The sequence below is a fragment of the Danaus plexippus genome, chromosome 19 (genome assembly GCF_018135715.1).
Source record: "Danaus plexippus chromosome 19, MEX_DaPlex, whole genome shotgun sequence".
Classification (NCBI taxonomy): domain Eukaryota; kingdom Metazoa; phylum Arthropoda; class Insecta; order Lepidoptera; family Nymphalidae; genus Danaus; species Danaus plexippus.
This window is the reverse complement of record NC_083549.1, coordinates 2209932-2230916: the sequence shown is the minus strand read 5'-3', so window position 1 is coordinate 2230916 and position 20985 is coordinate 2209932. Positions and strand designations below refer to the sequence as shown.

Here is a 20985-nt window from a genome sequence, read left to right as displayed (position 1 = left end):
GAATTAGTAACTAATATGTTTTCATAATCAAATGATATTAGTAACAAGAACAATCGTGTTTTATGTAGTCTTTGATCTCAAAATGAGTGTTGTTAATTGTTATACTATATTAATACATTTACATAAATAATAAGTAAATATTGTTTCATTAAAAAAGTATATTCTTTTGTGGCTCATTTCATTCGGGATCGCATGTAGAAAGTTTTTGAAAAACTTCAAGACCCGTTGGAAAAAATTGCAAAAGTTATAAACAAATAACTAAACAAAAGAAAGGGGCTTAGTGTTTTGGGTATGTCTCGAAAAATATTTGAGATATGTTATTTACGTATGGCGTGGCGTCGCAAGCGACGTCCATGCGAGCAGAAACAGCATCATATTGTCACTTGTCCTTGTCCTCCCCCTACGCGGCTGTGCTGTGGGTAAATAGTGTGATCGACTTTCGACTTGTGACTACAAAGTGTTATAATCGAGATATTTCGAGACATTTTCATAATCGAATGATTTTATTAGTATCTCTCATAATCGCCCACCTCTAAATTTTTTCCCTATTCACCCCGTTTGACAGTGCCTACTTAATGTCAGTTGTCATGGTCATCATGTTAGTGAAAAATAAATTGTGAAATTATTGTTGATCTATAAATTTATACAATCCACAATTTATTATTATTCATATCAATTATTTACACGTGGCTGTGTGCTTATATGAAACATTTTCATATCCGTTCGGAGTATTATCTGCATTTACAAGTTTAAAAATGGTTTGCGTTCCTTGTTTTATCATTCCGCTTCTTTTATTTATATGGCATAAATTCATTCAGCCGTACGTTCTGAGATTTTGGAATCCGTGGGCTGTTAAGGACGCTGACGGGAATGAAAAAACTGAATTTCCGTTTAAGTGTGAAGGAGGGGTTTGTATGTTCAGCAAAAAAAACAAATCAACCATTGAAGCGAAACCCGAGGAGACAGAAGAAACGAAGGGTTTGAATCAACGTCTTAAATCTGAATAAGAGTTCTAGAACAATTTCTTCTAGATAGTTCTAATTAAATATTGCCAACATTGACCTTGAGTAATAATCTCAGTCGGTAAATATTAAAAGGGTTCAGCATTTATTTGTTTAAAATAAAACACTGTTACTGGAATATTGACTTTTATTACACTTCAATTGATTTGACATGTGGCATAAGCCAACAACTATTGACGAGTGACATAATAGTAATCGCTCACAATTGGTCATGTCACATGTATTAATTAAACATAAAAATTTAAAAAATGTCTAGCAATTAAACTATTTAAGTATTATTGTGTAAAGTTCATTTACTTAGTGTTATTAATGGAAGAGTGAATTATGTTTTATTTTTCATACGAGGAATACAGTACCATCAGTTTGCATCACCAGAAACTAAACACACATTGTTTACAGTTTGCATTTATCTATTTACTGATTTTTTCAGTTTGATGAAGTAAACTTATTGTAAGAGCTTTGATAGGAGAATAAATCTATCAAAACAATGATCATAATAACCGAGTAGCCACCGAGAGAGAACACTGTTTTCATCGTAAATGACTTCATAACAAAAATCACTAATTATATTTAATCAGATGTAGGAATTTAACAATTAATAGCACTCAATGAATTTAAAATCAATTAATTTGGTTTCCAGCCAATACAAGTCACAAGTTGGATCCTTAGTATAACACTTAAACCTAATCCTGTTTGTCTTATGTTATTGGCTTAATAGTAAAAAAATAGCTATATAGGGAACATTTATAACACAAACAAAATTTTATTTTACAAAAATATCAGAAAGTAAGTTATGTTATAGATGCACCCTAGTAGCAAGTTATAGGCATGCGGCCTGCATAACCTTGATGGCATTAACGTAACCGCCGGTTAATGTCTGTTACATGGTGGTTTGTATTTATAGGAATTACTTAACATTTTTCAATTCAACTTCAAACACTAATGTGGAGTTCGGCGGGATGGTTGGCGGAGAACCTTTGGCACCATACCTGTTAATAAAAAAAAAAATTACATCCTTCATACAAATTTCTTTTCAATGATTAGAAAACATTTTAATGTATCTCATTAGTATCTTGGTGATCTCCAATTACAACTGTTGTAATAATAAGATGAAAATACAGATTATACAGCTGGTTGATGAAAATACATAACATATATTTTAATTTGAGCAACAAATTTTTTAATTTGGTATTCAATTAGTATTTTTTTTTAATCAAGTCAATGTTACCATCCTAAAAAAGAGTCTCTTTCAGTCATAAAAATTAAAAGTATTAGTAAACAAAACTTACGCCATAGGTGGTGGACATACAATCTTCCTCTTGCCTCCTACTTTCATACCAGCGACACCAACATCCCACCCAGAGATCACTTCCTTGGCTCCAAGTTTGAACCTGAACCCTGGTCCCTTTTGGCAGTTGTCAAACATTTTGTTGTTCTGTTTCAATCTACCCTCGTAATAAACCTAAAGAACAAGACATATGTTATCCACGATATTGCCCATTGCAAAATATTTAAGTGTATGGAGTACTGTCTGCTTGACAACTAGTTAAGATTATTTGTTTTTGTCATATAACCTGTTATGAACAAAAACGTGGGATAAAAATTACAATCCAATTAAGAGAAATTGGATTCAATACAGTAACAGCTCAGGCAAATTCTTTGAAAGGTCTTTTGATATAAAGATATAAAATTTTCGCGAGCAAATGTTTAAAAACTATGTTTTGTCAGATTCATTTTACCTATTAAATTATTCTACATTCAAACTCACTATTCTATTAATTCTATTAGTAGTCTATTAATCGTCTGCCTGTTATTTTGATCAGCACAATGATTGGATGGAAAAGTTTGAGAACTTTAGCAAGCAAATGCTGGCTAGTCTTGTTATATTTGTAATTCGGTGATGGATCATTCTCATGTTACTTACCATAACCACTTTTCCTGGTTTAGCTACTGGTCCAGAGCCTACTTTAATGTCCTCAATAAATACCCCTCCACTTAAGGACTTTTTCTCTTTTTTATCCCCTTCCTGGACGTCCTTCTTCACCTCTTTTTTCTTATCTGCTTTGTTATCCTTCGGTTCGGGCTTCGCTTTCTAAATAAAAATATTTTTAAGTAAATAAACACAACAATAAAAAAAAAAAGACAAAATAAACTGTAAGATTTAAAAATAATATAATATATATGTAAACATATTTAAATACAATTGTATATATTTACATATATATATAAAATTTTAAGATAAAATAAATAAAAAATAATAAAGAAATAAATAAGATATCGTGGTAACTTAATGAAACCATGAGAGAAAAGCATGCTGAGAACTGAAAAAGAAACACCTAAAAAAATGTACGAAATTTGCTCAATAGATAGCATTTTCCTAACAATAATAAAATGGGAATGACAATGGGTAATCAATAGTAGACAAGGCATCCAACTATATTTTTTTTTAATTTCAAACTGCTTTTTACAGTACAGTATACATAATAAATACAACAATTGAGATCAGAGACGCATGTTTTAAACCGAGTACAATATTTATTGAAATCACTGATTAAAACACACAAATAACGCGAAGCACTTGCACTAATTAGTGCGAGTATAAATGCTACACGATCAGCTGTTGCGAGCTGAGCCGAGCCAAGCCAAGCCAAGCTCTGCCGACCGCTTTTCACTTTACACCTACTCCTCAGCTGGCTGTAATGCGACATGCGATATATGGGCGAAAAATTTGAGGCGATGTAAAAAAAAGTTTCATTTCAATAAATAAAAAATACCTTGGCTTTATCAACACCATTAGCGACTTGTGGTTCTTTTTGAACTGTTATTTTCTTCTTGAGACGCCTCTTAGCTGACTTGCTAAGCTTTGATTGATCTATTTTGCTATCCACACTTGTGTCGAGTGTTGTGTCAGCTTTTTCAGATGACTCATCCTTCTCATCATCATCATCATCATCGTCTTCTTCATCTTCATCGTCATCATCGTCATCATCTTCCTCACTTGGAAAGACAATCAATTAACATATTGTTAGTTAAGGAAATTTTGGTGCAATATCATTAAGTGCAATACATACATATTGTACATAGACTAAATAATTTTAGTTAATATGTATTTTTTCTCATACCTTGCTTCACCTGAGGTGTTAACTTTGAAGGATTCATCATTTTCATCTGTATCTATGTCCTCTCCTTCCAGAAACTTTTGCAATTCATCTTCTTCATCGTCTGACTCAGAGCTGTCAGCCTCCAATTTCTTGGCATTTTTTTTGTCTGGCTGTGAATATAAAAAAAAATAACATTAGAAATAATTTTGAAGTACAAATATGAAATCTTTAACTAATGCACATGTTTCAAATATGTTAAGTGTTCCTTATAAACATTTAGCAGTAAATCTGATCTGATATTTCAATTTTATAACAACAAAAAGCAATAATTCTACACTGTTTATTAGATATAACTAAGCAATGAACTTTAAGAAACTTAATAATATTAAATTTACCAATTTTTAATAGAATTTAATAGTGTAAAAATGTTTGAGATTAAATAACAAGTCTACATGTGACTAAATTTAACTTGAATCAGTTGTATTTCAGTTGATTTTGTTGGTTTTTATATGAAATTTATATAATACACAGTATCTTGCAAAATATACTTGTACAATCCCTAGAAACTCAAATTTGCACAAACATACAACTGAATCAAGGTAAAGTACTTCCATTATGTATGTGATACCTTTTACAAATCAAACAATCACTACTTCAAAGGCTTTTGAATTAAAATGATAATTATATGAGATTTAATATATATTTTTTGTTATTTAACACACTATAATTCAATAATTTTAATATATCAGATCTCAACCGGCCTTCTCTGTTCACAAATGGGTTGTATTACAATTATAATAACTTTCTACTTAAGCATTAAATTTTTAGTACGAATCAAATGATTAGGAATTTGAATGTCTGGCAACATTCAAAATTGTTATGCAGAATAAAGGCTCAAAAGGAATCGCATCCAGAGCCGTAAAAACATTGACAAAATAATAAGTGCAAAATCTTAAAATTTATTTTATTAAAGATGATTAATGTTCATTGAAAAGATCTTAATTCATTAAATGTAAGCTGAACTAACCTTAGCCTTCTTGTTAGCAGCACCCTCGGTGCCGTTCTCAAGTTTCCGTTTATTATTAGCTTGAGGAGCCTCCTCTTCCTCTTCTTCTTCCTCTTCCTCGGCATCTTCATCAGATTCTTCATCTTCAAACTCGGGATCCAAGTATCCAGTTAGATGGACATTGCATTTACCTACAACATACAACAAGATTACATATTTTATAGTATTTTCGACATTTATCGACTGCCAGTAATTTTATACATTATTAACATATAAACCACAAACATTTTTATAAATTTATAAACGGCCTGTTACTTTGTAATCAAAAATATTAACCATTTGTCAAGAAGGAAAGTGAGTCTCCAGCTTTGAAATAGAGATCAAGTGGGACTTGTATGCATCTGTTCTTCTGAAGGGTGCAAACCAGGAAGTTCTTGCCGTCAACCACAACCATGACTTGGCAGGGATCATTGTCACCAGTGGATATATCCATGGCTGCTTGTGATATATGGAACGGTTTACCCACCACTTGGGTGTACCGTTTGTTTGGCTCCATTATTAATCCTGTAAAATAATTAGCACGGTAAAGAGATAGACCGATTTAGAGTGTTCGCTGATAGATAACATTAAATTTATAGGTAGTATATTTTTAAGAATATCAATTTCGCTTAAAAGAGAACAAAAAGAACAAAAAAGAAAAAGTATTGTTAACAAAAAAGAAGGTTCGTTACAATATATAAGTTCAAACCAACGCAAAAAAATATAGCGTGGATGGATCTACACAACGTAGGCTGTTCTTATAAAATGCTCTTTGTGTGGCATTTGGTTCTTTAATTTTAAACAAATTAATAATCAAAATAACATAAAATAAATTAAAGAAAATTGAAACATATTTCTGATAGGGGCACACGTGGTAATATCACGGTTACCGGTAACTCACCCCAAAACATTTTGGCGGTTTATAGAGAAACTATTTCTAAAAATATTCTTAATATGTCGATATTTTGAGTGACACTCTTGTAATTCTTCTGTTTTAAAACTGATCACGATTTCTTTAACATCCACCACTCTTTAATTAGGCGGTAAAAGCACACTTCGCAACGGCCCGACACCACACCATAAAATAAAAGACAAGTTGAAAGCAGCGCCACCATGTCGAGTTCAAATTTTCATTAGATTATGTACACTATCAACTTTATATTAAATATTTTTAAGACATATTTATATTAAAAGAATTTTAATAATTATTTCATACTTAATTGAGTTATATTTAATAATTTTAAATTTATTTTTATTTTTATTTGTTATTTGCTTGCCACGTTTAAATAACTACAATAATAATTATTTCTTTATGAAAATAAATGAAATTATAATACAATTTCTATTACAATTACAAGGAAAATATTTGTTTTGGAAACAAAATAGTATAAGAAATATTAAATTTGTTATATATTATTAAATATTTCTTACTGTTTGAAAAAGCTTGATAGTGTATATATTATTTTAATATAGTCTGTGTTGGAATCCTTATTTATAATTTGCAGTCTGTCAAACACATCCATCTCTTTTCTGTTAACTGTCAAACGACGGATACACAGTTTTCACAATGGTAAACTCATTTTTAAATATAAATCTTAATTTACCTCTTCAATCATGAATCTTAAAAGCTCTATAAACTTTATATCTATTATTCTTAATATGTTTTACTCGAAACTGGACGTATTTTATATCATCCACATTAATTTTTACAGGGTCGTGTCAGGACTAAAACCGTAAAGAAAGCAGCCAAAATCATTATCGAGAAGTATTACACAAGGCTTACTCTTGATTTTGACACCAACAAGAGAATATGTGAGGAAATCGCAATAATTCCAACCAAACCCCTTCGTAACAAAATTGCCGGGTTAGTACATACATGTTTTTTAAGTAATATGTTAAGAACTTTTTACTATTACTTTATTTAATATCATAATAAAATCCATGAATTTCGAAAATATATTTATAACATGTAAATAAATATTAAACTTAAATACTAGATGTTTCCGCTAAATATTTTTATTTACATTAAATAAATGCATAACCTAAACAATATTAGTAAGGAAACTGAGTTATATATAATATTACGACAAAGTAATAAAATTATTTGAAAATGGGATGAAAAATATAGAAAATATAATTCAACCCAAACAGGTTTTAAATCTTTTTAATACTAAGCTAATGTCAAACAGGGTTAATATAAAAAAGTATTTAATTTTACAGTATATTCCAAATACAAACACATTCAGTGACTTTAATATTTATCCTAGGTTTGCCACCCACTTAATGAGACGTCTCAGACATTCCCAAGTCCGAGGAATCTCCATCAAGCTGCAGGAGGAGGAGCGTGAGAGACGTGACAACTATGTTCCAGAAGTCTCCGCCCTGGAACATGACATCATTGAAGTTGATCCTGATACCAAGGAGATGTTGAAAATGCTTGACTTCAACAACATCAATGGTCTTCAACTGACGCAGCCCGCTACCCAGGGTGGCTATGGTGGCAGACGTAATTAAGGATAATAAAAATTAAGATGTATTTATTGTTTTCTTTATGGCCCCAAATAAAAATAAACAAAAATTATCAATTTTTTTTATGAAATTAATTTCCTTAAGGTATCATAAAAAAACGATGAAATGAATGATTAAAAAAGTATGCATGGTTGTAGAGTTCAGATATTTTTGAGAAAGATATAAAGGTCATTGACCTCAAACAATTTCAAGAAAAAAGATGTGTAGTTGTTTTCCTTATAAATAAATAATACATAAATAATGTTATCTTTTAAATTATCACATTCTATCATTTAAAAGAGAATATTTCTATAAATTTAATAGATAAAAAAATACAATTTTTATTCTAGGATGTGTATCCGAACGAAATGACTGTATCGTGTTTGTGGTGTTTCGCTTGCTTGATGTCACAGAGTACAAAACTACAACACTGAATCTTGATGTTTTCTTACTCGTTCGCTCCTAGTCAGTGTATTGGATAAATCTCTTTCGATTGCGTTCGGGAGTATCTCGCAGTAACAAATGTGGATATGAACTATGCTTAGCTTCTATGAATTAAAAAACTTATTTCAATCAGTTATTATATGATTATAATTATTATGAATAATGGAATGTACCCATTTGTTAGATAACGTCAAGTTGGATAGCGATCTTTTCGGTGAGGATATTACGATCACAAAGAATTTCAACTGTTCAGGTAACTATATATTCATCTTACATTATGCATAACATCGTCAAGCCGCTACTTTATAATAGTATTAAATGCGACGTATTAAACCGGGAGGTTAGTTTGAAAAATCAATACAGCGAACTAAAATAATCAGCTGTTCATGAGGCGCGGAGCGGGAGGGGGCGCGGCATGGGTGACCGTGAAGTGGCTTCCGTTGCCTTAATTCTTAAATTATTTGACACTGTTATTATACTATTTGGTGAATTAATGATATATATGTGAGAATGTTACAAATTAATGCCATATTTCATTGATGGTAACTGCAATAAAAAATCGTCGCCCCTAAACCATACGATCACTCGATATATAATGACTCACAGCAAAACATTAGCATAGATTTATTTTTGCGTAGTAAATTTACTCTCTGACGTCATCAGTTATTGAAAGTAGAATTTAGTGTGATATTAGAAATTTAAAATTAATATTTTTCTGTATATTTCGATCACAACCTGTATACATTAATACAAAAAAAGTTGATAACTATGCATACATATTGAAAGAATTATTAATATAACACAACTTGAATGCTATTAACACTCATATGAATATATAACTTCCATAGAATGTCATATCAAGGAACAGAATTGGCTTTGCCTGCAATGCGGGATCGTCAACTGTGGCCGGTACGCCAACGGACACGCAAAACTACACGCAGAATCATCTGACCACCAGTTGTGCATGAGCTGCGACGTATTTTCCGTTTACTGGTAACAACGACATAAATATTAAAACAATATTTACTTTGTAAAATTAATAAAAATCACACTATCACACGTGTTCCTCACGTTTAATTGCTTTGAAGAGTATTTGATACATTACTTCTAGGAGTTGAAAACTTCTTTTATACGTTAATCATTGCTTAGCTTGTAAAATATATTTTGAACTCAATTGTTCTGTTTTAGTAGACTTTATTATGATAGTTAATACAGTTTAACCGTATATATTTAATGTCTGTGGACTTAATTATTATTCATATATTTTAATACACCAATTTGATGTTACAGTTACAAATGTGATGACTATGTTTCAAATGATGTAGAACATCTAACAATAGACAAAATAAGGCAGCATATAATGCAAGCAACGGATGGTAATGTTAATGAAAATGACAAGGAAATAACAAAAGATTGTGCGGGGCAAGATAGTCATCTACAAGAGGATACAAGTGAAAAGTCATTGTCACCTATTGCTGAAGAAAACTCTAATCCAGAAATCCAGCTGGTTACATGTGAGATAACAACTGAACCAAGTGCCTCGGAAAATGTTCAGAGCAAAAAATCAATTAAGGTAACATACAAAAGTAATATATATATATATATATATATATATTATAAGTCACCATTAATTGTATAGTAATATAAATAGTTTTGCAATAAATCAGAAGCTTACACAAAAATTTGGATTCCAAGTTATTGAATATAGAAATAATGCTATTGTTTTGTGATTTTGTGTGAAGTTAGATGAGTATTTTTTGAATACAAATTGTTATAATGTTTTTACATGTAACTAAATCTTAAAATTAAATTTCCAGAATGCGGAAGAACCAGTTAGAAGTTTGCGACCAAGGTCTCGTAAAAGATCTCACTCTGAGGATAGTTTTGCTGAAAATTCATCCGTACCAACGAAAAGCAGACAGAAAGGTTTACCGTTAAATGGGAAGAGTCAGAAGGATAAAAAAATTGTAGGTTTAAAAAATTTAGGCAACACATGCTTCATGAATGCTGTGCTGCAAAGTCTTAATAATATACAAGAATTTAGTTACTACTTCAGTCAACTGCCTTCCTTGGAAATGAAGACCAATGGACGGAAAGTGTATCACTCGAGGAGTTACACAAGACAGGAGATGCACGATGTTGTTATGGCAGAGGAACTCAGGAAGGTAGCACTTATATATCATACTATTGGTGAAAATTTACTATCAAATAAAATAGTATAATTCATATCAACAAATTTCTATTATTAATGCATTTAAATTTATTTTCTCTGTGATTACCAGCTGTTCGAACAAATGTGAATAAAAGTTGTCTTGGATTTAAGTAAAATAAATAACTCTTATTCCTTAAATATGTTTGCAGGTGTTAATAAACCTCAACACGGGAGGCTGTGGTTCCAAAGCTGCTATATCTCCTGAATGTCTGTTCCTGGTGATATGGAAGGTAGTTCCGCGGTTCCGTGGCTACCAGCAACAAGACGCACACGAATTCCTTCGCTACATGCTTGACAGGTGTGAGATATATATATCATAAGTAAGCCTCACAAATTGATTTAATACTATGGCCAAAATTAAATTTAATTGTTATTAAAAAGGTTTGATTGAATTTATGCATCTTTAATTAATAGTTTTCATGACTTTTAATCAATTAATTATAAATTTTCACTATTAACACACAAACAAAGTGTCTGAGTCTAAACAAAGACTAAGTAATTTGTTAATGGACACATTCTTAGAACATATATTAATGTAGTAATTTAGGTGAATTTTATTTACTTATTAGTCAATAGACTTAGATCTAAAATAAATAAAATATACATACCAAAAAAAAAATATATATTTTGGTTATTATTTTGTAAAGTAATTACTAAAATAAATTAAATCATTTATACTATTTAATTTATATGGACGAGTATTTCAATGTCAATGGTTTGCATATGCACACTTAATGTTCAGTAAAGATTCATCATATGCTTACATATTTTTGTCTCAGCTGATCCATGTATTATCATTACAGACTGCACACAGAACTCCAGCAGTTGGTGCCCGATCGTCCTGAAGGTGTTAAGGCACCGGCATCTATTGTCACCGCTGTGTTCGGTGGAACATTACAGAGCGAGGTTTATAGATTACATATACTATATTACAAGTATTATATATAAGTATGTTTTGTAAATGCTATAACTTATAAATTACTAATATATATATATATATATATAATATATATAATATATATATATGTATAATATATATATATATATATATATATATAAATATAGGAATATTGTAAAAGCAAATTAATTAACAAATTTATAATAAATTAATATAAACTATAATGCAAGTTTTGATAAATAATACTTTTGAAATTCTAAGAACTTTTATATTCTTAATTAAACGTAACAAATAACTAAGCAAACCATCTCCATATATATATATATATTGTGCTTAACAGGTCCGTTGTCTAGCATGTGGTACTGAGAGTAAGAAGTTTGATCCATTCTTGGATCTGTCCCTGGAGTTACCAGAGAGTGGGCGACATGACGCGCCTGTCTCACTAACTGACTGCTTGGCCAGTTTTGTACAGGTAAATTGGTATACACCAAAAAACTATATTGAATTCATAAAATGTGTATTGCGATAGTAGCAAGACTGAACGGTGGGAGCTAATATAATAAGATCTACCTACATTACACATAATAATAATTACTTAATATCACGGAGCAAGTATAACTAATACATAGTATTAATAAAATATGTGTATTTTCATAAATAGTTTTTCTAAAGGCTTTCAAGGTCTCTCTTCACCGACTAGTCTCTAGACACATGGAAATAGATTCAAATCAAATCTTCAATATTATTCTAGAGAATATTTACCAGATTTTTTTTTGTTTAAATTTATACATTAACGATGCATTATAATAATTTTAAATGTTGGTTGAATCTTGTAGGATTTGTGTATATAATGTTACAGAACCTTATATATTTCTTGTCTCCTATTGTTTTTTCTTTACTGATTTAACAAAAACGCTTATCAAAATACATTTATCTTGTATGTATGTATTTTTAATATTAATTTTGTTGAGATATCATTGTTTGGATATATATTTTTTCTACGTTCCATAACTGAACTTGACATGTGAATTTAATAATAATAAAGAAGGTTTTATATAAATTTAAAAATGAAATTGATTATTGAGCCAAAAATGAATTTCTAGATCGAAGAGCTGGCTGACACAGAGAGATATTTCTGTAGCAGCTGTAAATGCAAACAGAAATCAACAAAACAGTTCTGGATCAGACGGTTACCGAACGTACTGTGTCTACATCTCAAGAGATTTAGATGGCACAACTATTTCAGGTGAGGCTCTTGGATATGTTACATTGTACATATTTATTTATGTATGTACCAAAAGTAGATAACATTAAATAAAATTACATTATCATAACAGATAAGTGATGCTCAAAGGATAACTTATCTCGTAAAAGAGATCACTACCAGAAACCCTTTTGATAGAGGAAAATAGAAAAGAAATGTGATGTAAGTGCAAAAAAAAGGGGAGGAAAAAAAGAGATATAGAAATAGTGTAAATAAATAAACATTACATAACAGAAGGTGAAAGTGACAGATGGCTCTTAAATGTACAAATATATATAACAGTGTTAAATACAAACTCCGGATATCATATACTAAAGGTCACTGAATGAGAAACGAGGATATGTTGTGACAAAGACACTTGTATTACGCATTGATAAGACAACTTATGAGAATGTGTTTTATGTTCCAGAACTAAAGTGGACACTTCCATCTCCTTCCCCCTGTTGTCCCTGGACATGTCCGGGTTTGTGCTACCCAACGTGCCCGACACCAGGCGCTCCGGCCGCGGCAGTCTGTTGTATGACCTAGCAGCTGTGATCGTTCATCACGGCTCGGGGTAACATTCACACTTGATTCACTATAATTAAACCAGAACTCATGTATATAAATTATGTTATAAATAAACAAAGTACCTAAAATAGGAGTACGGTGGGTTGCCACTTATTGCTCCTTATTATGAACTATCAGCCAGTGAAAGTTCCATCAAAATCGATTCAGTCGTTAAAAAAATTGTACGCATTTTGGTATTCCTACAGTGCACATATCCTCATTGAGTTAAAAGCGGTCCAACATATATTTTTTATATTTAATGTAAATGGCTAAACCACAATTTTTACAGCGCCGGGTCCGGTCACTACACGGCGTTCGCTATCAACGAGGAGCAATGGTTCCACTTTAACGATCAAACTGTCCGTGCGACCGACTCCGCGGCGGTGGCGTCCTGCAAGCCCTACATACTGTTCTACATCAGGAGAGAATTCGCTTCGTGACAGCAGCCAACAACCATTATAAACTGAGCCCTGTATTGTGTAAAACGAATTTATTTATCATGTGCATAGTCCTTATATCGGCCAGTATATTAGTTTTTGGCGTTTGTATTACGCTGAGTTGCGTTTGATGCGTTTCTTTAAGACGTGTGACGGAAGGTGACATCGCTTCATTATAATATTCAAAATATTTTCAATATGGAATCAAATTATTAGGTGTAATTTTTTTTTTATATTAACGGCTTCGTCGCCTTGCACAGCTTAAAGAAGAGCATTCAATTGGCTTGAAAGTGTTGAGATTTTTAGGACGTTGGAATCATGAATTAATTATCCTTACTGTACGTTGGTATCGTCAGACTGCATAGTTATTTTTTCATTTATTAATCTTCGCTATACTTAGATACTCTCCGAAACTGGGTACTAGATACTCTCCGTGTGTAGTTCTACGATGTGAACATATACTAAGGGTAAACGAGTTAAGTTAACCGTTTTATTGTCAAGCTTAATGAAATTGAATCACTCGCATTTTTTTTCATGTTTTTACCGAAACGAGCTGGTCTCAAATGTTCCCTTTAACTTTACAATATAAATGTATTTAATAATAATGTCTGTGGAGTGTAAATGTCAAAATCAAAGCAAACGATTCATATATAACATTCCTGATTTACAAACGTATTGTGATGCGCGTGTGTAAATAGTTTGATAATTTTCGTGGTCTCCGTTGCAAGTACCTTAATGAAATGTTCTATTACAGGTTTATTTAAGTACTTCAATTACTGGAAGTTGATAGTGATTGAATTTAATAAATTCGCCATACATATGTTGTTGTTTTATTTTTATTTATTTTCTACAGCAGTTCACGTATTTGAAGAATCTCTTCAAGCACGATTTCGTTTCTGATTCGTAGTTCGTTTCGAATGACAGATGTAGGGACGGAACGCTTCCCGTTATTGGTAAGTATTGCGTCCACGCCGCGGGTTTCATGAGCGCCATGTTTGCTACGGAGAATTTGTTGGCAACACTTCTGGAACTGTCAATGTCAACGGCTGTCACTCTCTGCACAGATGTCATTTCTTTGTCATAATTATAAATTTCCGATGTTTTCTCCGCTTCGTCACCAATCCAATTACCGTCTGGTTTTTCCAACGGTTCGGTTATGATTTCTGAATGCGGTTTGGTTTTTCTGTTGACTTTTATTTGTGGCTTCTGGAGATAATTCGGCAGTTCCTCCGACGAACTCTTTGAATCTACATCGTCCTTCGTATTTTTCTCTACGTTCGGTTCGTTTAGTTGTGATATTTTTATTACTTTTTCTGTGACATCTGGATTAGTAACATCAGTTTCTAAACTGTTAGAAACTATCGGTACTTCGATAATTTCGTTTATCGTGAACGTCTTGTTATCTATATTATTCTTAAGCCTTCTCTTTTCTCTCGGAGTCAGAGTATTCTTAGGCATTATTTGGCTATTATTTGCTGTACATTCTTGCCCGGTTTCGCTGTTGGCGGTTTTTATTTCTTGGACCCAATTGTTTCTCGGCATTTGTGGTGTGACCGTTTTGTTATAAGTCTCACTAACATTGGATGAAGATTTGTTGTTAGTTTCCACTACCTCTGTAACCGTTGGTAAAGTAGGACTTAGCGGTAAACATAGCTTAGGTATATAGGTAGGTATGGGAGTAGCGAGTCTGCGTACGCTGCCCACGTTGATATCTCTCGTAGGTTCTTCATCCTCAGTGATAGTACTACTGGAGTCTATATCAGGAATATTTATTAAGCCATAATCATGTCCACTTAATGCACTTCTATTTTTCTCTGAAAATATCCAGATAGTCCGTTTCTCTCTGAAGCCGTTGCTGTATTTAACCAGATCATCTGCGCAGTATTTTTCATTTTTAATATCGTTTATATTGAAGGTGTCATCGTTTTCCACCACGTCGTATTCTTCGTCAGACGACGTGTCGTAGGGCGGATTGTTCTTGATTATAGTGAAACCTTTATCTTGATTGACCGTTGCACCGTCGAATGAACTGTGGCAGTCGATACCATAAAACTCAGTACACATTTGATCGAACAATTCGTTATATATTTCGTTGTTTTCATTTTGGACGTGGCGTCTTCGTTCCCTGGCTTCTTTGTTTATTTTATAATTGCTCTCTTGTTCTTCGTCATTGTAACACCACACGTGACTGTGATTCAGGTCATCGGGTTGTTCGTTATCAGAATCCTCGTCAGATCTCAATTCCTTTATCTCGACGGAGCTTTGCTTACTTATATCATCCGGACCAAAGTATAAACTCGGATACACAACGTTTCGATTGAGATCTGGGAACAAAAATATAACAGCTTTTGATGTGAAATGATCTCTTTAAAGGAAGCAAATGACGTAAGAAATTAATTTCATATTGACACGTCAGTAAAAGTGTTGCTAGATTACAAAATGATTTACGAAACAACCGGGCGTTAAGTTGGCGCGTTGTTCGGCTCGCGGCTCGCACACGCCCCGCCTTCCGCTGTGACCGCCTCCGACTATTTTTAGGCTTATTGTTTCTAGATCACTTTGCTCGAAGATTGTTTAGAATATACATTATAAAAAATTATGCCAATGATTTCTACAATTCCAATAACAGCATTTTAGACGAAAGTAAAGACACGAAAATGAGTTATACCTGCATATGTCCGAATTAGGTAGGTACCTACCTTATTACGATTTTATTGTTTATATATATTAGGACAAAAAGCGTAGTAAGCTATCCATACCTATCCATGGCGTGGTATGTATATATCAAAATAAAGAAATATCATTAAAATTTTGTTAAAAAAGCAACATTTATTTAGGTAGATATACCTAATGCATCCCTTATATACCGACCTACTCTATTTTTTTCAGTAAATCCAATCCTACCTTTGAAGTGTCCATAAGAGTTAATGAAAAATTTACATTAACCTACATTGAGATATTTTTGCAAAAATTATAACTATTAAAAACGACGTAAATAACTCCAATTAACAAATTTTGATTACCGAAAACCTAAACGCTCTTATGACAACTATGTACATTGCTCTTAATATTATAATATGCAATCCATGCGACAGGTTTCTACGTTCTTTGTTGCGCATAGTTCTGAAAATTAAATTAAATTACCTACATAATGTTTGTAACCGCCTAGATAGGTATGTACTATTACGAACTTAACTGCGTTTAGTTTTGATTATTGACTTCTGGAAATATTCTGCTAACTACATATTTATTCATTTAAATGAAACTAGTATTTTTCGGATGAACTACGCGTGATTTATTTTTGTAAAAAACTACATACTCCCGACGTTTCGGTTACTTTTCAGCAACCGTGATCCCGGGCATCTCGTCTGCCCGTTTTTTTTTTACAAAAATAAATAGTTTTTTACAAAAATAAATCACGCGTAGTTTCTCCGAAAAATACTAGTTTCATTTAAATGAATAAGGCTCGCGAAAATCTTGGACTCATTACATATTTATTTGTTTTCTATTTCATTATAACGCCCGTACCATGTCCATTAGTTTAATTTTATTGTCAAACTATAAATAGGTATGAAGAGTTCTTAGTTTTTCATTCATAAATATTAAAACTAATGAGATCTAAGACTTTCTCGAGTATTCATTTAAATAAAACTAATGTGCAAATCTACGAATGTAATACTAATTCTATATACTCTGTTAGAACTCTTCGTAATTAGGTTTTTACTTTGTATATGTAAGCTTCTGGTATAAGGGTACACGTTATGCAGCAAGAATCTCTTAGTCCTTATTTTGCTCATTTGTAATTTTTATTACATCGGATCATAGTGGCTACTAGTTATTAGAAAATGCCAGTGCAAAGTATGAACTTGCAGGAGAATTTATTATATTTTAATTCTAATTCTCACCTATGCCTTATGGATAGATTTAGGCATTTGAATTACAACAATTACACTCGCTTTCAAGCAATAGAATATGGATTAAGCTATGGATATGGAAGTTTAAAAATAACTTCGGTTTTGTACTTCGCCAGCACTATCTTTGGGAAAACGTATAAGTTGTCATAACAAGTCAATCAGATTACGGGTGAAATCAGAAATTTTTTGATACGAATACTTACGGTTAAATATTTTATTGCGACGGTTAACACTTTTGCATCCTTGAGACCTTTTCATTATAATGTTATTGTTATCGAATCTTCGACTCACGCACTTATAAACACAAAACATATACCTACTACATTTAAAATCGTCAGTTTTATAACAGTGCTGTCAAAAATTTGAAAGGAGGTTATATATGTGAATATTAACAAAATATCCACTCGATTGACATGCACAATATAAAACAGAACTTTAAAACCGTTTTTTACAGCGACATTATTCAACGGGATTCCATAATAATGTAAGAATGGTTTTTTAAAAAATATTTCTCAGAAATATGCATCTGAAAGGGCAATTACGTTGTCGCTAAAAGCCGGTGGCGGGTACATCGTAGAATGTTAGCGAAACAAAGTGTAAATGGATTGATTGCGCCAATTCTCTCACAAAGGGACGCAAAATTGCATTAAAAGCTCCGCGGCGCGGGCCATTTGGCAAGCACTTACTCACTTAGAAGCGTCCAAATAACGTTATCTAGTGGTAGAAATATTCCCCCACGCGGCTCCGGGTTCGCACCTAGTTTTATAAGTAGTTCTCGACCTCACCTCTCTTCAACTTTGATCTGATTTTTAAGAGATATGAGGACATATAGACCCATCTAACAAAGAACATTTATACTATTTTTTGGAAATAGTTTTATATTTATGTAGCCCTAGTAAGTATTTGACTTTCGAGAATAAAAATTTGAAAAGCTTTATTATATGCAAGAGTTATTTCAAAAGCAACTCACTTAAAAAGGTTAATTTTATAAATAGTTTAAAGCTCTCATTCGGCCGTTGTGTAAAGCGTCTGACGCTAAAGGTTAATTAATTGGATTGTGCGCCTGAGTGGCACTCATCGCTAATTCACAAATTAGTCGCTTACAAAGCGGGCTTTCGTGTCGCGGTATAGATGTTCCAAATCTATTTCACTTAATTTCTAGCCGAAAGCCATTATTGCAATTTCGATTCGACGTGTCCATTTATTTGACAGATTTCTGCTCTACACGTTCTGAAACCGTTACAGAAATGACATAATGAATATAAATCCTTATATGTCACATTAAAAAAATATTACATTTTATAAAGATTAAAAAAAAAACAAAATAAAAAAAACAACGTTTACAAACATCCATTAGTTAAATTGCGCTGTATAATTTGAATTTGCTTTTGTCTATCAAAATATATTTAATTGGCGGCGTTGGTATATATTGTAATATGTGATTATATTCTCGGAGGCGTGTATTTGGTTAATGGATGAAGATAAGAGCGGTTGCTATCGCGATCGTCGTAATTAGAGGGACGAAGCCGGCTCTTCCTTATAGCCACTTAAAACTATACGGCTTTCTCACGTCACGTCCTATGAAAGGCGACGTCATATTTTGCAATGATTTGCAATTATGCAAATAAATTGCCATTTATTTTATTTTTAAATATCATTTATTTATCTTCATATATTTTTATGATTGTTTTTATATATATTTATTAATTAATTATTAATTGAATTGCTGGCTGTGTGTTTTAAACCTAAGTACCTATCTAGCTTTTTAATTTGACTTCTCTTTATTGTGTCAGGAATTAAATTTTATTGAAACAAATGTTATAATTGATAAAATATCCCAATCGTAAATAAAAAGGCTGTGTAAAAAGCATGACTTCCCGTAGGGTGAGAGCTTTTAGTGAAATTGCCCCATAAATATTCACAGAATAAAAAATATATTTATTAATAGCACACTATCGCGACGTTAATTGCAAATTACCATTGCATATGTTTAGTGTGTGATAAGCATGACTCAGTATTAAAAGAAAGACGTTTCAAGACTATATGATACTTAATATTATTATATATTCTGTGATGTTTAAACTATAGATACATAGATAATACGAAAATTTTTGGAAAATGAATTAATTGTTAAGTTTGAAAATATGTATGTTTTTATATAGTTTATTGATCGTATCTCGGTGAGTTGATAAAAATTTATTGTTTCTCTGATCTATATCTCGTTGCTCATAGCGCAAACAACGGAACGCCGAACACCAACTGTGCTACTCTAGCGTGGGCTCGCAACCTTTTAACTTACAACACATTAATGAACTTTTAACTATAAGTGTTTGAAATGTTCTCAACTACTTTTTTCTAAACTTCAAAAGAGTAAATAAAACTAATATTTTTCGGATTACACGATGCGTATTTTATTATTTTAAACATCTCGTCTGCCCGTAATCACGGTTGCTGCAATGTAACCGAAATGTTAAGTGTATGTAGTTTTGTAAAATAGTAAAATACGCGTAGTATAATCCGAAAAATAATTATTTTATTTAAATAAATACTCGCTTAAGTCTTAGATCTCATTATTCAAATGGGTATTATTAAATAATCTTTTATTAATAATATAATTTTTTTGTCTGATCATCCATAAATATAAGCAATTTACGATTCAATAATTATCTATAAGATACACTGGAGAATGACATAACATTGCATCACTTCATAATTTAATTAAAAATACAAGGAAGTTGATGATATTGAAATTCAAATGATTAATTATATTTTCCGTTTAAAACTGTTGTTAACCTCTGGAAGATCTAAATGGAAGCCATGAGATTACACTTTCTGTTAAAACATTAAGAAACGCCGCCTAAACCGAGTCTCTAAAATACATAATTGTGGATGTCACGTTTTCACACAGAATTACAATTTAACACGACTTTCTATAATAAGCCAAAATAAGGAATTCATTTTGTATTTTTACGGTGAACGGAGCCATGTTTCGTTTCTAATACGACTTATGACAGTCGCCATTTTATTTATAAGATCTTTAAATTAAGTCGTCTACTTCGATTTATATATTTATTCGAAGCGTGTAAGACTGTTCAACATTTATATTTAAAATCATGTTTATGTTTAAAATATAAGAAAACTTAGCAACAAACCTCTTTGGAGATGTTAATTTCTTAATTTGTTGCCATAATGATGAAGGATCTCTAGGTTTTTTTTGGGCATCAAGTGTCAATTATTTCATCACTCAGATCAATCGGCGCCGGTGCATCAGATGCTATCAGTATTTACACGTCGGCATTATAAAATAACAGCTTTTTATTTTAAGAGGATTTGATGTATTTTTTCCCCAGTAAGTGCTATAGATGTCTGTTATTGGCGTAATGTCATTCAATTTTTTTTTAAATAAATATTATAGAGAATGTAGTACAGATTATATAATGAATAAAACGTAAAACAAAGACAGATAATTCAAAAAATCATATCTGATATTTAAGTAAGATACTATATACTGTGCTGATTAACTGCACAATAAAATAATCCAATAAACTCTTTTACAACTCTTATTTTACTTAATTAAGAGAAATCGGGTTT

General features: G+C 31.8%; 5 protein-coding genes across 6 annotated transcripts; 3 read left to right on the top strand and 2 right to left on the bottom strand.

The window, feature by feature from the left end:
- Window positions 1-560: 560 nt before the first annotated feature.
- Window positions 561-1140, top strand: LOC116768123 (UPF0729 protein AAEL015238). Its single transcript, XM_032658770.2, has one exon. The coding sequence runs from the start codon at window positions 756-758 to the stop codon at window positions 1005-1007; it is 252 nt and encodes an 83-aa protein (XP_032514661.2). The 5' UTR covers window positions 561-755; the 3' UTR covers window positions 1008-1140.
- On the bottom strand, window positions 1132-6263 carry LOC116768038 (46 kDa FK506-binding nuclear protein). The gene is made up of 8 exons (XM_032658654.2): window positions 6070-6263; window positions 5466-5693; window positions 5151-5320; window positions 4145-4293; window positions 3797-4019; window positions 2947-3114; window positions 2312-2484; window positions 1132-2011 (listed from the first exon to the last, which is right to left on the bottom strand). The coding sequence occupies exons 1-8, from the start codon at window positions 6077-6079 to the stop codon at window positions 1930-1932; spliced, it is 1203 nt and encodes a 400-aa protein (XP_032514545.2). The 5' UTR covers window positions 6080-6263; the 3' UTR covers window positions 1132-1929.
- Window positions 6264-6630: 367 nt separating this feature from the next.
- Window positions 6631-7704, top strand: LOC116768138 (small ribosomal subunit protein eS17). Its single transcript, XM_032658789.2, has 3 exons — window positions 6631-6738; window positions 6881-7032; window positions 7436-7704. Exons 1-3 carry the CDS (start codon window positions 6736-6738, stop codon window positions 7680-7682), a joined length of 402 nt encoding a protein of 133 aa, XP_032514680.1. The 5' UTR covers window positions 6631-6735; the 3' UTR covers window positions 7683-7704.
- Window positions 7705-8093: 389 nt separating this feature from the next.
- Window positions 8094-14300, top strand: LOC116767974 (ubiquitin carboxyl-terminal hydrolase 3-like). 2 transcript variants are annotated; one of them, XM_032658578.2, is made up of 10 exons: window positions 8094-8373; window positions 8969-9113; window positions 9411-9693; window positions 9938-10285; window positions 10482-10630; window positions 11136-11238; window positions 11571-11702; window positions 12334-12476; window positions 12904-13050; window positions 13333-14300. In XM_032658578.2, the coding sequence occupies exons 1-10, from the start codon at window positions 8283-8285 to the stop codon at window positions 13481-13483; spliced, it is 1692 nt and encodes a 563-aa protein (XP_032514469.2). In that variant the 5' UTR covers window positions 8094-8282; the 3' UTR covers window positions 13484-14300. The 2 variants fall into 2 exon arrangements, with proteins under 2 accessions (XP_032514469.2, XP_061379464.1); XM_061523480.1 differs by lacking the exons at window positions 12904-13050; window positions 13333-14300 and adding an exon at window positions 12568-12832.
- On the bottom strand, window positions 14033-18346 carry LOC116767975 (uncharacterized). The gene is made up of 2 exons (XM_061523481.1): window positions 17598-18346; window positions 14033-15804 (listed from the first exon to the last, which is right to left on the bottom strand). Exons 1-2 carry the CDS (start codon window positions 17704-17706, stop codon window positions 14321-14323), a joined length of 1593 nt encoding a protein of 530 aa, XP_061379465.1. The 5' UTR covers window positions 17707-18346; the 3' UTR covers window positions 14033-14320.
- Between the last annotated feature and the right edge of the window lie 2639 nt (window positions 18347-20985).

Bases quoted from the DNA above. Each gene is read 5' to 3' on its own strand.
- LOC116768123 (XM_032658770.2), top strand. From the start codon at position 756: ATGGTTTGCGTTCCTTGTTTTATCATTCCGCTTCTTTTATTTATATGG.
- LOC116767974 (XM_032658578.2), top strand. From the start codon at position 8,283: ATGGAATGTACCCATTTGTTAGATAACGTCAAGTTGGATAGCGATCTT. The intron at 10,631-11,135 runs GTGTGAGATATA...TTATCATTACAG, and splicing joins CTTCGCTACATGCTTGACAG to ACTGCACACAGAACTCCAGC. The intron at 11,703-12,333 runs GTAAATTGGTAT...ATGAATTTCTAG, and splicing joins GCTTGGCCAGTTTTGTACAG to ATCGAAGAGCTGGCTGACAC.
- LOC116767975 (XM_061523481.1), bottom strand. From the start codon at position 17,706: ATGTTTTGTGTTTATAAGTGCGTGAGTCGAAGATTCGATAACAATAAC. The intron at 15,805-17,597 runs GTAAGTATTCGT...TTTTGTTCCCAG, and splicing joins TCGCAATAAAATATTTAACC to ATCTCAATCGAAACGTTGTG.
- LOC116768138 (XM_032658789.2), top strand. The intron at 7,033-7,435 runs GTTAGTACATAC...TATTTATCCTAG, and splicing joins CTTCGTAACAAAATTGCCGG to GTTTGCCACCCACTTAATGA.
- LOC116768038 (XM_032658654.2), bottom strand. The intron at 2,485-2,946 runs GTAAGTAACATG...CTTGTTCTTTAG, and splicing joins AACCAGGAAAAGTGGTTATG to GTTTATTACGAGGGTAGATT. The intron at 2,012-2,311 runs GTAAGTTTTGTT...TTTTATTAACAG, and splicing joins GTATGTCCACCACCTATGGC to GTATGGTGCCAAAGGTTCTC.